Genomic DNA, 16,648 nt, shown 5'->3' with positions numbered 1-16,648 from the left:
CATATCACCATGCCAGCAGCCATATCACCCTGCAACTCACAACTGACAACCCACTGAAGCTCAGCAGGTGTGAGCCTGGTCAGTACCTGGACGGGAGACCCCCTGAGAAAAACTAAGGTTGCTGCTGGAAGAGGTATTAGTGGGGCCAGCAGGGGGCACTCACCCTGCGGTCCATGTGGGTCCTAATGCCCCAGTATAGTGACGGGGACACTATACTGTAAACGGGCACTGACCTTCGGATGAGACGTAAAACCGAGGTCCTGACTTTCTGTGGTCATTAAAAATCCCAGGGTGTTTCTCGAAAAGAGTAGGGGTGTAACCCCGGCATCCTGGCCAAATTTCCCATTGACCCTCAACAATCATGGCCTCCTAATAATCCCCATCTATGAATTGGCTTCATTACTCTGCTCTCCTTCCCACTGATAGCTGATGTGCGGTGAGTGTTCTGGCGCACTATGGCTGCCGTTGCATCATCCAGGTGGATGCTGCACATTGGTGGAGGAGGGGAGTCGCCATTATCTGTAAAGCGCTTTGAGTGGAGTGTCCAGAAAAGAGCTATATAAGTGTAAGCAATTATTATTATTATTATTATTATTATTATTACACCCTGTATAGGACACCAGTCAATCACAAGGAACACACAGACACACACATACAAACTTCACACAGTTTGTATCCCAAGACAGTATCATACCCAGGCCTTCCCTGCCACAAGACCATGCCTTTTCCACTCACTAGGCTTAGAACACAGGAAGCCTTAGCAGACTAGCAGACAAGCTCAGCTTTCAATTCAACCAATACTGAAAGTACTGGTGATGGTGTTAGTGCTAATATTTTTCCATAGTATTTCAGATTTAAGGAGGGGGGGGAGGGAAGCAATAAAAAAAATGTACTATTTTTGGCTGCTTGCCAAACAGCAGTACCTTCCTCTCTCCTGTCAGATTGTTATAAACCTTTACAGAAGTGCTACCAATAACAACAGATTGACAGAGGAACAACAATGTGGTGTAATGAAAAGAAAAATTAAAGAAATTAAAGTCTAGACTAATATCCTCTGCATCCCGTTAATGAACAAGATACAATTTGTTAAATACATAATCTATTTTTATGTTTAATGCTGTACACTGAATGCTGTATCATGACTGCAAACAAGCTATACAGCTCATTGCACTTTAAAAAGACAACAAAATAATACATACTTTTTGCATTCCTCTGGATATTGGATTAATATTCATAATATATATTTTTAATGGTTTGTAGCTTGCATTTCAAGGTACAATTGAATTGCAATTTTACATTGATTTTGAACATTTATTTGTTTTTTATTTGTTGAACATATCCAGAAAAACTGGAACAAGGGGAGACAGGAAACTTGTGGACCATGCCCAATGTCTCTAAGGGACTGAAATCGTAAAGTGACCTACAAGTGTGACTCACAGACTTACAACAGAGACATGTTAATGCCCTTTAGTGATAACATTTCAGAAAAAGATCTTTAGTTGTTTTACACCATGTAATTAGGATATCAATATTTGTCATTAAAACGTAAAATTGCATTATCTAGCTGTTGACTGTGTGTCTCTGCTGTCAAACAAACTCATTGTTATTTAGCCCTGGGTTGAAAAACAATGAAAACAGGCAAGGCCAGTGAGGAGGAAGATAATTCAGAGATACTACACAAGTAAGTATTTATGGCAACCTTAAAATGTTTCTCATTGTTCACTAAACATTGTTTATTAATCATGTAATGGGTTACAGAATGCTCAGATGATGATATGGTTCAGTTAAAAATAAGGAACAGGATATAAATTATCATGAGAAAATAAGATAGGTTACTATTGAGAGAAGGGCATTCTGTCCATCTAACTTGCTTAGATGCTAATAAGTCTTGGTTGATCCAAGGATCTCACACAACCTTTTCTTAAAATAAGACAGGGCATCAGCGTCTGCAAAACAGTTAGGTAGTTTGTTCCATATCACCCAATCCTTCTTTGTGCAAATAGCATACTCTGGCTCGTAACGTCACAATACAGCATATCAAAAACTGAAAAGTTTCATCCATGTGGTGTGGTGATCTATCCTGTCTTGTAGAGATGTAGTTCTATTTAGCAAGAATATGGAACAATTATTAAAGAAACCCAGATTTTGTGTTTTGTATCCAAAGACTAGTTTGCAAGCAGCAGGATCCAGATGTTACCTCTCTTGCCTGTTACTTGTTCTCTTATCTCTCTCATGGCCTTGCTTTCTCTCAGAAATCCTGCCAACAACTTTCCATTGCAAAGGTCTTTGTTTTCAAGTTTCTTAAGAATAAGCCTCTTGTAAAACACCTTTATGTGTGTTGTATTTGCGCCACATTCAGTCAGAACAAGTATTTCTAAATAATGACAAAATCACGCCAAATTCTGTTCTTTTCTGCCAGAAGCTATTATACACAAATCAAAACCAAGTACAGTTTTTAGAAAATGGTTTTATGACACATTTCATGTTGCAGTACCAATCGGAGAAGTATGGTAGACTTATGTTATAAAAAACATTGTGCCTCCCAGGTTCTGCTTAGTAAGATTTATACAGTATATGAAATGTATTATTGCAACAACATTCTTAGTCAAACATACAGTATAGCGAAAATAAAAATAAATCAATAAATACAACTGCCCTGTTTGTGATACTGTTCTCTTTTTCCTTTTTTTCCAAAAAGGGACCTATCTGAAATTTCCATGACTAAAAAGATATACAGAAAGTCCTGATTTACTACCAGTTTATGCTGTGTACGTAGTGGAGGTTTGTGCCAGGTAGTGAATGGGATAATCCTTTCCCTACTGTCTAAGCCTTAAAAATGCCAGGAAAATATTAGAGAGTAATTCATGCTGCACACTGATTGCTGTTTTTTTATATTGTAATATTTTACATGCAGTATATACCACTTTCAGATTTATATTGCTAAGGGCCAAAAGAAATATAATCTTGCTGCCAGTAATGAAAGGCCTGTGTGTATCATGAATATACACAATGCGATAGATAATTTTGCATGTTGGTAAAATGTTGATTGATAAAATGTAACCTTGTGAATTTACTTCTGTGTTTTAGAAACTCTTGGGAAAGAAAATCTCCTTCTTACAGTATAAACGTATAATAATAATAATAAAAATAATAATAAAAAACTTAATTTTATATAGCGCCTTTAAAGGTGGCTTCTCAAAGTGCTTAACAGAATGACAACGTCAAATAACAAAAAGAATACACAAGATAAAACACAATTAATACACAGAGGAGACCGTGGATGGCAGTATTAAGTATAGTAGGAGAAGAGGGGTAAAGAATGGAACCAGTTAAGTAAAGGCTCTTCTAAAGAAGAAGGCTTTGAGTCTGGATTTGAAGGAATACACAAGATAAAACACAATTAATACACAGAGGAGACCGTTGATGGCGGTATTAAGTATAGTAGGAGAAGAGGGGTAAAGAATGGAACCAGTTAAGTAAAGGCTCTTCTGAAGAAGAAGGCTTTGAGTCTGGATTTGAAGGAGTTTAGAGAAGGTGACTCTCTGATATCCTTGGGGAGAGAGTTCCAGAGCTTGGGGGCAGTCACCCATACAATGTAGACGGGCTTGGGGGACAGTAAGGGGACCAGAATTAGAAGAGTGAAGGTTGCGAGGTGGGGAGTAGGGCGATAATAGTTCAGACAGGTACTGAGGTGCCAAGCCATGCAGAGCCTTATAGGTGAGCATGAGGATTTTAAAGTCCACACGGAATTTGAAAGGAAGCCAGTGCAAGAACTCCAGTGCAAAAACTCAGAATTTTGGACATACTGCAGTTTGTTCAATGTAGATTTAGATACCCCAGCATGTAGAGCATTGCAGTAGTCAATTTGGGAAAACACAAATGTGTTGATCAGTTTTTCAGCCACAGTTAGTGATAGCATAGGGTTGTAGTCTAGCCGATATTTGTGAGGTGAAAAAAGATGTTTTGACAATATGCTGCACATGTGGGTCGAATCAAATATCACCCCCAAGTTTTTCAATTTAGACTGAAGCTCAAATACTGTACAATCCACAGATAAGGATACAGGATTGGCTTTACAAAGATGATGGGGGGTGCCAATAAGCATGACTTCAGTCTTGTCACAGTTAAGATGACGGAAATTTTGAGTCATCCAAGTTTTTAAGTCAGAGATGCAATTAGATAGAATGGAGACAGCCACATCAGTGTCAGATTTGGTATGGATGTATATTTGAGTACCATCAGCATAGAAATGATAGCTGAGGCCATGTGATCTTAAAAGCTGACCAAGTGGAAACGTGTAAATGCTGAAGAGCAAGGGGCCCAGTATTGAGCCCTGAGGAACACTAGATTTAACAAGACCAATTTCAGACCTATACCCATTAAGAAAGACAAAGTGACAGTGATAGGTGAGGTAAGACCTGAACCATTTTATAGCAGTGTCAGAAACTCCAAACACAGTCTTCAAGACGAGAAAGTAAGATGTTATGGTCAACAGTGTCAAAAGCAGCACTGAGATCAAGAAGGATGAGTACAGAAAGAGAACCAGAATCAGAAGCTATTAGAAGATTGTTAGTGACTTTGCTGTGAAGTTGATGGAAGCCAGATTAGAGGGGTTCGAAAAGGTTTTTTGCCAAGAGGTGGTTATGTAACTGAAATGTGACAGCGCATTCTAGAATTTTTTCAAGAAAAGGTAAGTTGGAGATGGGGCGAAAATTGTTTAAATTGTTGAGAGCCATGTTACGCTTTTTATTGCACGGGGTATGATATGAAAGCTATAAAATGACATGAAATGTCTTTATTCTTATCGAGTAACTGACATTTATAAAATCTTTCAAACAGAAAATGGAATTATGTCCATAGCAGCATAAAATGTGTGACTTAGAGAAGCATAGAATTCACTTAGAATAAAACTGTAGAATACATTTATATTATGTGGAATCCATTTTGGAATTAAGTGGAACATTTAATGGGTAGGAATACAGTTTTTATGCCAAACCCACTGAATTTGGGTTCAGAATGTTCCAATTTCCAAATGTAAAACAGGCTATTTTAGTTTCTCCCTTTAACAGTGTTCACTAAACCTTAATGGAGGTCTGTAACCCCACTGGCTCAGGTATTTTTTGTATCATTATTTAGTAGTGGCCATAAATTGCAGTTATACTTCAGACGTTAACTCAAAAACCTTACAAGGACATTAGGTCATTAATTTTGTAAACTTTTGCTTGCAATGTAAAATTATTTCTGATGATAAATGTATGAATAGGCAAGATACATTTTTATATGGCCTTGAAAGAGATGCGAGTTCTTCCTACCAACAAATGAAGTGTGAAAACTTAAATAAAAGACCATATGATATTTTTCAGAAAGTCATATCAGGTTGGTCAAGGACTATATGAAGCAAACTTGAAATGTAATAAATTGGAAGAGGATATACTGTAAACAAAGCAAGGTACAGTATATCCACAGAGTAAACCATATTATAGCAGGTTTATATATTACCAGCTGTTCTAAAACTATTTCCTTTGAACTTGATTTTGGATTGCTGCTTAGGGGAAAACACAGTTGCCAACTTAATGTAGTTTTCCTCAGGAATACATTTAGAAACATAGGTGTAATTACATTCTATTTCTCTACAAGAAAAATAATCAACCGATATAAAACAACTGAAGGTTAAAAATCAGCTTTAAGAATAGTTTACAATGTAATTCAAAAACCGACCATACCTGAATCTGTGGCTGTAATTATCAATGAATATTTTTCCTTTGCTTCTCGGTCGAGGCTCTGTATAAGGCTCAGTTGCCCACTTGGAGACAAGCTAAAGGCACGTTCTTCATTCCCACCTGTAAGTGTATATGTCAGTTGGCTGTTCAATCCCTGGTCGTCATCTCGGGCGACAACCTTGAGACATTATAAATAAACACATGAAAAGAAATGTCTTAACAAAGCAAATATTGTTGCTTGTGTTCTTTTTCTTTTCTTTCCTTCCCCTTGGCTGTATTGGGAACATAAATCTTTGCACCACAGACCTCATTACTAACTTCACAAGCAACATGAGCTCTTAGACTCCTGCTACCAAGACACATAGGATAGCTGCCATGTTAGAGCTTGGAAGGGCTCTTGTGTGGTGTAAAAGCATGGACGCTGGCCCAGCTCCCAGGCCAGCAGCTGCTGCTTATTTTCATTAGGTAAAGGTAAGGAAAGACCATTTATTTTACCTTTGTCATAAGAGACAGGTAGTTTCATAACTTACTAAGGGCTTTTATAGGTCTGGATTGTTAATTCTCTGCTGTCTAATAAGAAATTACTTTCCTTCTATGGGACTTCCTAACTTTTGCTGGTAGATGGTTCAGACTCACAAGCAAGTTAGTTAGCACACAATGTTGACTTCATTTGTTTCTTTTTATAAGCAGTAATTTCCCCTTGTGTTCATTACTTCACCAAATGCAATTATCACAATACTACAATTAATCAGTAATCTGTTTCTGTATATAGAGACCAAACACTCACTTTTATTTTGCCTTCAGCATCTGGTGGACTGTACTTCTTAGATTATTCACTTGATTTAATAGAGTGGCTAGTTTAATATAAACAATATAGTTGTACTGTATGTCAAAGTTCTTAGTTGCTGGTGACAGCTATACTATATAGATAACACATATTTTAAACCTATACATTATATTGCACAGAGAATATTAATAAGCAACATACAGAAGATTTATTTTTAGTTACAGGAATTTGGTTTCCCTAAATTACCATTTTCACTGTGAATGTTGTCTTAAACATCTAGAAGTTTATTGATGTGACTTTTTAATCAAATTCAGAATTAACTATGTATTGTAGAAGCATTGTAAAGAAATAGGAAATAGTGAATTAACTGAGGCAAAAATGTACTAACCTGTAAAACAGTATGTGGTAGATTTTTCATGTTCTCCTGAACACTTACGGTGTAAGGGGAGAGTTCAAAGAAAGGTATGCAATCATTTACATCTAGTAATTCTATATTAACCATGGCTTTATCAGTCCTTGGGCTGCTTCCACGATCTGATGCTTGGACCACCAAAGAATATGAGGATACAACCTCCCGGTCCAACTGCCTAGCAACTGAGATTACACCAGTGACAGAGTCAATCCTGAAATCAGAGTTCCCATTGCCCCCCACAATTGAGAATCGAATCTGTCCATTAGTTCCCTTGTCTGCATCATTTGCAAACACCTGGATCAGGTCTGTTCCAGTCAGCGTGTTCTCAGCAATTTCCAGGTCATAGATATTTTGAGAAAAACTGGGTGTGTTGTCATTGACGTCCAGGACAATAACTGTGACATCCATTGAAGAAGAGAGTGGTGGCTCTCCTTTGTCGGTGGCTACTATGGTCAATGTATAGTTAGACAGTTCCTCTCTATCAAGCTCCCCTGTAAGTCTAACTTTTCCATCAATGTTCCCGATGTTGAACTTGTTACCTAAAGTATTGAGAAGTGAGAACTCAACGTAGCTGTTTGGTCCACTGTCAGAGTCAATGGCCTGGACTGTAAACACAACTGTGTCCACAGGGGTGTTCTCTTGAATATAGGTCATTTTCTGTGAAGTAAAGCTTGGTGGGCAATCATTCACATCCAACAATATGATGGAGACCTGAGCTGTGCTGGTGAATCTTGACATTGGAAGAAGTGCCAGGTCATGAACGCTGACTACAAGGTTATAAAAGGACTGAGTCTCCCTATCCAGGGGTTGCCTGGTTTTCAAAACCCCATCACTGTTTATGGTGAACTGTTCCAGTGGATCACCTGAAGCAATACTGTAGATCACTTGAGCATTAGGACCTAGAAACAACAAAACAAAGAAATACATTATACATCATTATTAATGAACACAGAAAAATAAAAAAAATAAAAATGATATAGACAAGAAGCTTTGATATGGACCATGTCAGGACAGAAACCAAAGCCTAAAATAATTTTTCAGAAGAAAAAATATTCTAGAGATTCTGCTAAAAAAATGTTTTTTTAGGAAAATACTGTATACCTACAGCACACATCTTAATGCCAGTTTTAATTAAATCCAATTAATTGCGTCCCTCATACACTTCCTGATAATTCCTTCTTTATGTCATTGGACACTATTTTGATGAAGCACCATAGTTTATTGCCATTAAAATAATTATCTAAGGAGCTACAGATAAATTTGCAAAAAAACCAAACAAATTATAAGAAAATGCTCCTCTAAACAGTATATGCTTTTGGAATTTAGTCAATCTGTGAGAGTAAAATAACCATTTTAGTTCATGGATTATTGTATGGTTTGTTGAGCTTTATTTAGCTTGTTTACATTGTTATTGTTGAATGTCTACAGTATCGTGAACATATATAAATTGTTTTTGAACAAAGTAAGTAAATCTCAAAGTAAGTTTGGACATGGTTTCTTTTTACGCAGGGGACATGTACTGCTGGCGTCTGACGCAAGGAATAGCTCTTCTGGATTTTCAATTTAAAATGTAACAACTTCTCAGTTTCCATAGACGATTGCATACAAATTGTGCATATGGTATAGATCATGCAAATTAATGTTGACATATTAAAACCCAACAGCTTTCAGTTGGGTTTTTTCTTATTCCTCAAATGCCAAACAAGTGAAAAAAATAAAAAAAAGTTAATTGATATGGAAATTATGGGAATATGGTCTAAAACTTCAAAAACATTTAAGGGAATAGTTTTGGAGAATATGATATGAACAAATTCAGATGTGGAAAACATTTAGATCAAATGATACTTTTCACCATTCTTTATAAATGAAATAGTATTGCATATGATATATATAGTATACACAATATAATTCACATTCTGTTTATTGATATTTTTACAGCTTGATTATTGTGATATTAAGAAGTAACTAAAGAAATCTCTTATATATGTTACTTAACTAAATTTTAGTTCTGTAGTGCACATTGGAAGTCCTTGAAGAACTGAGCTACTGTAGGAACTTCCTCCAATGGATTTTTTTTTCCCACACACAAACAATTTCTTATCAAAGGCTACTTATAATATTATCATTCCATTATCACACAATATTTACAATAGGAACTACTGCCCTGCTTGGTAAGGTTAAGGTTCAGGAAGCTATAACAATAGTGTTTTGTGGTTGAAAACAATCACTATTTTTTGGTCTTGGGCATACTAAAAAGGGTAGTACAGTATGTGCAGACACAAGTGGGGAGGAGAGACAAGAAGAAAGGCCTTGTTCCCTACAATGATATGATACACAGCAATAAATGTGGGCATTATTTATCTAAATCCACAAGCTTCTCTTGAGGAGAAGTAAAAAAATTAAGTAACAAAATGATGTTGAAGTTCATTCAAATTGTTGTATGGAATTATTTTGCTTATCAAACAGAAGTAAAGGCAGGACTGTTACTGCATTTTACTAATTTTAGCAGGGCATGCAGATTTTCCAACATCGGTCAGTATAATTTGACTAGCTGGTTTGCAAAGTAATTCTATAATATGAAAAACATATAAAGAGGTGGGTTTCCTTTCCATCCTTTACAATCATGAAGACAAAGACAATTGTTCTATTCAACAGATTATTTAAATCAAAATGAAACCTCTATTCATTTTATTGTACATTGACATAAGATTTATTTTTTCATTCTTGATGTTAAGGACAAAAATAATCCTGTATCATAGAGCATTGGCTATGTATTGGAAGCCAACTGTTTTGTTGGGCTTCATTCAGTTTTGCATGAAATCACACTGCACATCACAGACTAATAAAAATACTGTTTCCCTACATATTTAATAATTACTGAAGAAACAACTTTCTGATAAGTACTGTCAAAACAACAAAGAATATAAAGTGTAATTCAGGGAGACAGTATATTCATTTAAAAAGTAATAAACTTATGCAATGTGTGTTCACTTTTATCTTACAGTTTTAAGGTTCACAGATGTTATAATCTGGTTTTCATGTGGTTTGGTATTTGAAGTAATACAGATGTTTTAGCAGTTTTGTGTGCTTGAATTCAATCTGTCTTAAATAAAGCTCGCACAGAACTTTGAAATGCCACATCAGTCCGTCCCATTAATAGATGCAAACACAATTACACTATAATGAGACGCAATTATTATTTATCAACTCAATTATTAGAAATTAAATCAAATTAAATAAACCCAGAAGCAGTCACTGCATCATGAATGGAGGAAGGTAGAGTGTATTATCTTTGCTACGTATAACTGAATCTGTAGGATTTGTATATCACAATAGCCATAAGTAATGGTTAAAAAATTATCTTAGGGTGAAATCAGAATCCCATCAGAATCAGAATGAAATCAGAATCAGGTGCTTATCTACATTGCTCGGAAAGCAACAACAATACATAATGATTAATGAATCTACCACTCTATAGGATATAAAAAAGACAAGTTGAAAAGTTAAGAAAAATTGTTCTACTTGCATATCTGTCTCTAAGTTTCAGCTATTAAGAGCATACCATCATCAGCGTCACTGGCTTTCATCGTGATGATGCTGGAGCCAGGAGGCAGGTCTTCCATGACAGACGTGCTGTAGGATGTGGAGTTGAACATGGGGGGGTTGTCATTGATGTCAAGAATGTTGAAGTAGACTCGCACAGAGCTGAACTGGCCTCCCCCATCCTCTGCACGAACATTGAGGACATAATACTGCTGGGCTTCATAATCCAAAGGCCTTGTCACATTGAAGACGCCAGTCACAGGGTTCAAGAGGAACACTCCATCTTCATCTTCCTCCTCCAAGGAGTATGTGATCTCACCATTTATGCCAGAATCAGCATCACTAGCAAGGATAGCTGCCACTATTGAACCTGATGGGCAAAGTCAGATACATTTTCTCAGAAAGATGTGTTTATTTGTATCAGAAATGTACAGTATATCAGTGACTCCTTTACAAAAACCATATGAGGGAAGTCCCAAATCTGTGGACAAATTCTTACCTTAAAGCACTTCTGAGAATGTACTGTAGATCAAGAATTGAAAGGTACAATCCATAAAATAGAGGTCTGTCTGGGGAACGCACTCTGGTTACATATACAGTAGTATATCATGATACCACTAACCTCCATTAATGCATGAAAGATGAAATTGAGATTTTAGTGCTTTTCATCCAGAATTTTCATTATTATTATTGTATTGAAAAAAATACATATAAGTAAGCTGTATAATAAAGTTATTTTGATATTACCTGGTGTTGTGTCCTCTGCTATGTCAAAGGAGTAAACATTCCTGGAGAATTTAGGAGTATGGTCATTTACATCACTGACTGTGATATTTACTCTCATGTCTGAAGATTGCTTGCCATCATCTGCACGAACCAGCAGTGAATATTTTGACCGCCTTTCTCTGTCCAAACGTTTGGTGGCAATCAAGTCTCCTGATTCAGGATCAATGCGGAAACTGTCATCTGCTCCACTTATTATTGTGTACGTCACAAGTGCATTTGGTCCCTGGAAACAAAATGAAATGCTTAATGTTTTCTATATACTTTTATTCTGCAAAGAAGCAACTAATAATCATATTAGTTTTATTAATCATAATTATTCTTATCATTACAAATGTGACGGTGCCATAATGGCACAGTGGTTAGCGTTGCTGCCTCACTGTGCTGGGGCCCTGGGTTAAATTATAGACCTGGGGTTCTATCTGTATGGATTTCGTCCTGTGTTTGCATGGATTTCCTCTGGGTGTTCTGGTTTCCACACACATACTGTTCTGGAAGGTTAATTGGCGTCTGGAAAAACTGGCCCTGGTGTGATTGTGTTTGTGTCTGCCCTGTGATGGATTGGAATCCACTGGCTGGGATAGGTTCTGACTCTCCCTATGACCCTGTATTGGATAAAGTGGTTAGAAAATGGAGAGATAACTATAACATAAGTACGTCAGGAATTGCAAAGGACTAAAGGATCTGGGATTTATTGTGGGGTTATTGTGCTGCCTGTTTGGATATTCCTTATTTTCATTTCATGTCTAATGTCTAATAAAGACCAGCTATACAAACAAGTGTTTTGTGTTGCAAAGAAAAGTTTAACACAGATCATCTTCTTTATCTTATTAATAATTAAAAATGTTCCATAAAGACATTTTTTGGAGTCTTTTCAAAAGAAACAGTGCACAATGAAGAAGAATGAAACGTTTTAATAGGGTATTGTGGTGTATTTAACATCTTAGTAAAATTATGTATTGTGCTATTCAGTGTAGACATTTCTGCTCTCTTCATTCAATCTGTCTGGTTACTGCATCAGTCACCAGGATGGTGATTGCAAAACCCCAGGGGAAATTAAAGGCATTTCTTTGAATATTGCAGACACCCTCCCATAGGAAATATACACTGTCTGCCTATTAATGCATTTGGTAAAGTTCAAAGAAATCTTTTGCTGATCAGCTTTGAAATGGACTAATTCCCCGACCTTTACTCAGACACTGAACATTTACACTTCCTGTTAAATAGAAATACCTACAGATTATGTTAGAGTCAGACAAACAACTCTAGAAGGAGATGTCATTAATTTGGTTAATGGAGTTTGTCCTGAAGCTATTTATGCTTAAAAAAAAAAAATGTCATACAGTACTTCTAAATGTGAGAAAAGCCATAGTTATTTTTATTGGAATATGTAACAGTGACAATGTGACAATGCAGGATAATCTATTGATCTAGGGATCTGAAAATGTTTTAACAATGTATGATGAATGTATGATAAATCTCTTTCTTATTATTGCGATAAATGTCTCACTTAAAGAACAGCTAATAATAACTAATAATAAGATTATTAACTCCAATGCACAAAGGTTTTTAATGGTACATTATGCTACACTGCAATTCAGAACACAAGTGGCTATTTAAAGGTACTATATTTAACTTAGTCTCCATTCTCATTGATGGCTACCATTTTGTTTCAGAACCAAGAAAATATCCAAAGTCTATGGTGATTTTCAATTAATGAAAGAAAATCATTTTCAGCTATGGTCTCATCAAACAGAGTTGAGAAACTTACAGTAAGAACCCCCTGTGACACCTTACCCACTACTTTTGCAAACTTAGTTTTATTTATGCAGATTAAAAATAACAGAACGTCATATGATTTAGTAATCTGTAAACTGTATCTTACCATTCACTGGTGAATTCACTTTAATGCATTAAACAACACTGCATTTTCTTACATTATAATTTCAGCAAGTGGTGAGGTAATGGGTTAGTAATAAAATCTGTCTCCGTTTAAATGACTGTAAATAATTTGTGCACATACTCTCATGCAGTTTCTTTGCTAATCTTTTACTGCAGTGGCCTTCATTTTTTAGTTCTTGTGAAAGCCTTCACATATTGTTGGCTCGATTAATAACTATACGCCTGTGAGACATTTGGGCTTCAAAATTTTCCCTCTGTTGTAGATTTTATGTCCTCATCCTGCTGAATTGTAAGATGGAGTCTTTTTCTAATCTACAATGAAGTCAATGAGGTAATGTGAACTACAATGGACGCGAGGGGACTATATACACAATGTGAAGACTCGATTGTTGCTTATTCATCTTGATCTTCTTGCACTGTGGCCTCCAGACATCTCGGGTAACAACAGACTGGAAGAATTTGGATATTATTTGCTTAGTTGTAGCAATTAAGTTTTTCAAAAACAATCAAGTTTGTGTCTTAAAATTGCAAAATACATTAGCTGGGTAAGACCTTTTTTTTTTTCTGTAGAAGATTATTTTTTAAAATTTGTATTTTTATTTAAAGTACTAATTACACAGACCCTGACTGGTAATACCATTAGACATATTTACTGTACCTGTTTTAAGTAGCACAGGACTAGTAATAAAGAGAGTAGTGAGAGTAGTGAAACCACAGGATACTGTACAAGAAACTGACTAATATAAAACTGTAGTTGCAGGCCTCAATTAAAGTACCATGGTTGAAATACTATGGAATGAAACATTACAGATTCCATAAAGGGGACAGAAAGAGAACAAGAATTGCATGTTATAAAAACATCAAAATAATAAACATTCACCTTAGGTGGATAGACAAAGGATATACACTTAGAGCATATTTGGTCTGGGCCATTAACCTTTGAATCTAAACATCTTAACTGATCTACACAACTAATAATGCTTGCATTAATGACACTCTATATCAAGTCTGTATTATATTACTGTACACTTGCTTCTTCAAAACTTTACTAAAAGATACAACAAGGAAATGGTCTTGGTAAACCATTAAAGAAGACCTGAGAGAGGTAGCATTAGATTTAAAGAGAAATGTATACCTCATCGGCATCTGTAGCTGTTAACTGCATTATCTTAAATCCATCTCCAATATTCTCCTCAATTGTTACATCAAGCATATCAGTTGGAAACACAGGTGGGTTGTCATTGACATCCTGAAGTGTTATTTCCACCTGGGAACAGAGGGAAAGAAATCACAAGAGCTGTTAAGAAAAAATGCCTGGTGTAGTGCTTAAGAACTTTTAAAACATCCTTCTTACACTTCTCACTATCACAAAGCATTTAGCTGTTACTAATATCTAGTATATCATTTGATTATAAACATGTGGGTGATGGAAATTTTACAAAAGTAAGGCTTACTTTTTTAAACAACATTTCATTTTTCCAACAACAAAACTGAATAATGTATTTATATATGTTGGACTCCAAAGCATAAATACAATTTATTGGAGCAGTTGATGTTAAATGATTTCCAGTGATCAAAGTTTAGTTTACATTGGATTACATCCACTGATCTACCATCAGAACTATTCCCAAATGTGATGTCGGACTGCCAAAGGCTTAAGTTACATCATTCAAACATTAAATGCTGTCAGTCAAAAAGATGAAACGGTGTAAAAGTCCTTACAATATGTTTATGCATTAGTGACTGACCCAAAATCACAGCATTTGGTGATGAGGTTATTGAATTTTTAATTTTATCCCTTAATGTCTCTTGAAGTAAATAAACATTTTTAAAGCACCAGGGAACTCTAGTTTCAAAACATAAACAAACATTTTTCTGCATTTATTGTTTATGGGCTTTATAAATAAAAGACGCTGTGTTTGAAAGGTCTATGCACAATGTTGCCTATCATTGCTGTCACTGATTACAGTAATTCCAAGCTTTAAAGATACTATGTTGAAACATTAGTGCTGTTTCTTGTACTTTGCAGTTTGTCTGGGCAGTAAATGACATTTTTTATAGGAAAAAAACAGCTGCCTTAAGTGCACAATGACAATGTTCAAACAAACAGTAGGTTTCCTAAGTACTTATTAAATAGACAATAGACTTTCAGATTGGTAGGACCACCAAGGAGATAATCTTTTTTTTTATTTAAGTGCCTGAAAGGACAAACTTTTAAGTCTAGTCTGTACTTTAGGTCATCTTAATTAATTAAGGGACAGTATCATTCTTATCAAATTATTAAAATAGTATAATAACTCTGCTTTCATTTATTTTATTATTTAATTATATTGTAATATGTTTTCAAGTGTTAAAATGTTTTATATGCAGATCAGATACCCTCATTTCTCATTTAACATTTTATTTCTGCTGGTATAAAAACATCAGAATATTGTAACTATAATTATTGTAATTGATCTGTTGTGGATTATTAATCTAAATCTGTTGTAGATTATTGATCTAAAACAGAGTACAAAATGTTACTTGAGTGACTAAAATACAATTGACTTACAACTTACAGTACATGGTCTCAATTTATGCAGTCAGCTCTGGAAAATGAAAAATATTGAAAAAATGCTTTTTTCTCTAAAAAATGTGTCAAGCACATCTATGAGAGCTATTTTGAAAGCCTATACAGAAGTTTCATCTAGAATCCTGGAGCATACTTTAATTTATTTTCCTTAATATTTTTGAAAAAAATATTTTCATGGAGTAGTTAAAACTAAAATAAAAAAAAAAGGTCACCCATATTGTGAACAGTTATGTACAACTTTAATCATTTTCACGATAGACTTAATGCAGATTCTTCCAGTACAGTATATATATTTCAGATGGGATGTGGCTATCTTTAATGAGCATAATTATGGAAGAAGATGTATCAGATTTGCATTGGACTACTACAAACCAAAATCCATGTATAATGCAGACATAAGCTCAGAACAGCTAGAAGTGCAGAGAGAGCATCCAAAGTCAATATACAATGAATATTTATCATACTCTCTTGTCCTCTTGATGTGTAAATAATGCAGCACTTTTTTCAAATAAAACTAATTAGGAGAAGTGAGTTTATGAGAAATAATTACGCCTTGTGTTTTAGTTTATATTACCAATCCTCCCCCGAGATATTCATTTCAAAGAGCATGGTGAAAAATTCATTGCTAAAAGGGAGCAAGATCAGGGGCAGTGGAAGATGAAGAGAGCTTGTTCTATACTATACCTGTCACTCAGAATGTACACTCCAGGTGGGTAGAGGTGAAACACATTGGTTTACACATAAACTATTGCATTTCACCTGCTACAGTTTCAAGGTGCAGCTGCTCAGTAGCACTGTAGTTCCATTATTTATACCATATAAAAGATTTAGAAACAGGTAATATCTCTGCATTGTCAACCATAATGCCTAAGATGGTGAAAAGAATATTGATTTTGCTTTTTATTCCACTTTATTTTCAATGTGTTGAC

At 35.4% G+C, this 16,648-nt stretch overlaps 1 protein-coding gene across 1 annotated transcript in view; it reads right to left on the bottom strand.

Moving 5' to 3' along the window:
- Positions 1-16,648, bottom strand: part of fat4 (FAT atypical cadherin 4) — a 96,666-nt gene that overhangs the window by 31,672 nt on the left and 48,346 nt on the right. Inside the window, exons 2-6 of the mRNA XM_088637488.1 lie at positions 14,283-14,414; positions 11,210-11,471; positions 10,482-10,832; positions 6,896-7,818; positions 5,724-5,898 (exon numbers count right to left, since the gene is read on the bottom strand). Of these exons, the coding sequence (XP_088493614.1) occupies positions 5,724-5,898; positions 6,896-7,818; positions 10,482-10,832; positions 11,210-11,471; positions 14,283-14,414 (1,843 nt within the window). The remainder of the gene's footprint in view (positions 1-5,723; positions 5,899-6,895; positions 7,819-10,481; positions 10,833-11,209; positions 11,472-14,282; positions 14,415-16,648) is intronic.

The sequence above is a fragment of the Lepisosteus platostomus genome, chromosome 1, assembly GCF_059453375.1.
Source record: "Lepisosteus platostomus isolate fLepPlt1 chromosome 1, fLepPlt1.hap1, whole genome shotgun sequence".
Taxonomy (NCBI): Eukaryota; Metazoa; Chordata; class Actinopteri; order Semionotiformes; family Lepisosteidae; genus Lepisosteus; species Lepisosteus platostomus.
The sequence above is the reverse complement of the archived record's forward strand: the minus strand, read 5'-3'. Positions and strand labels throughout refer to the sequence as shown.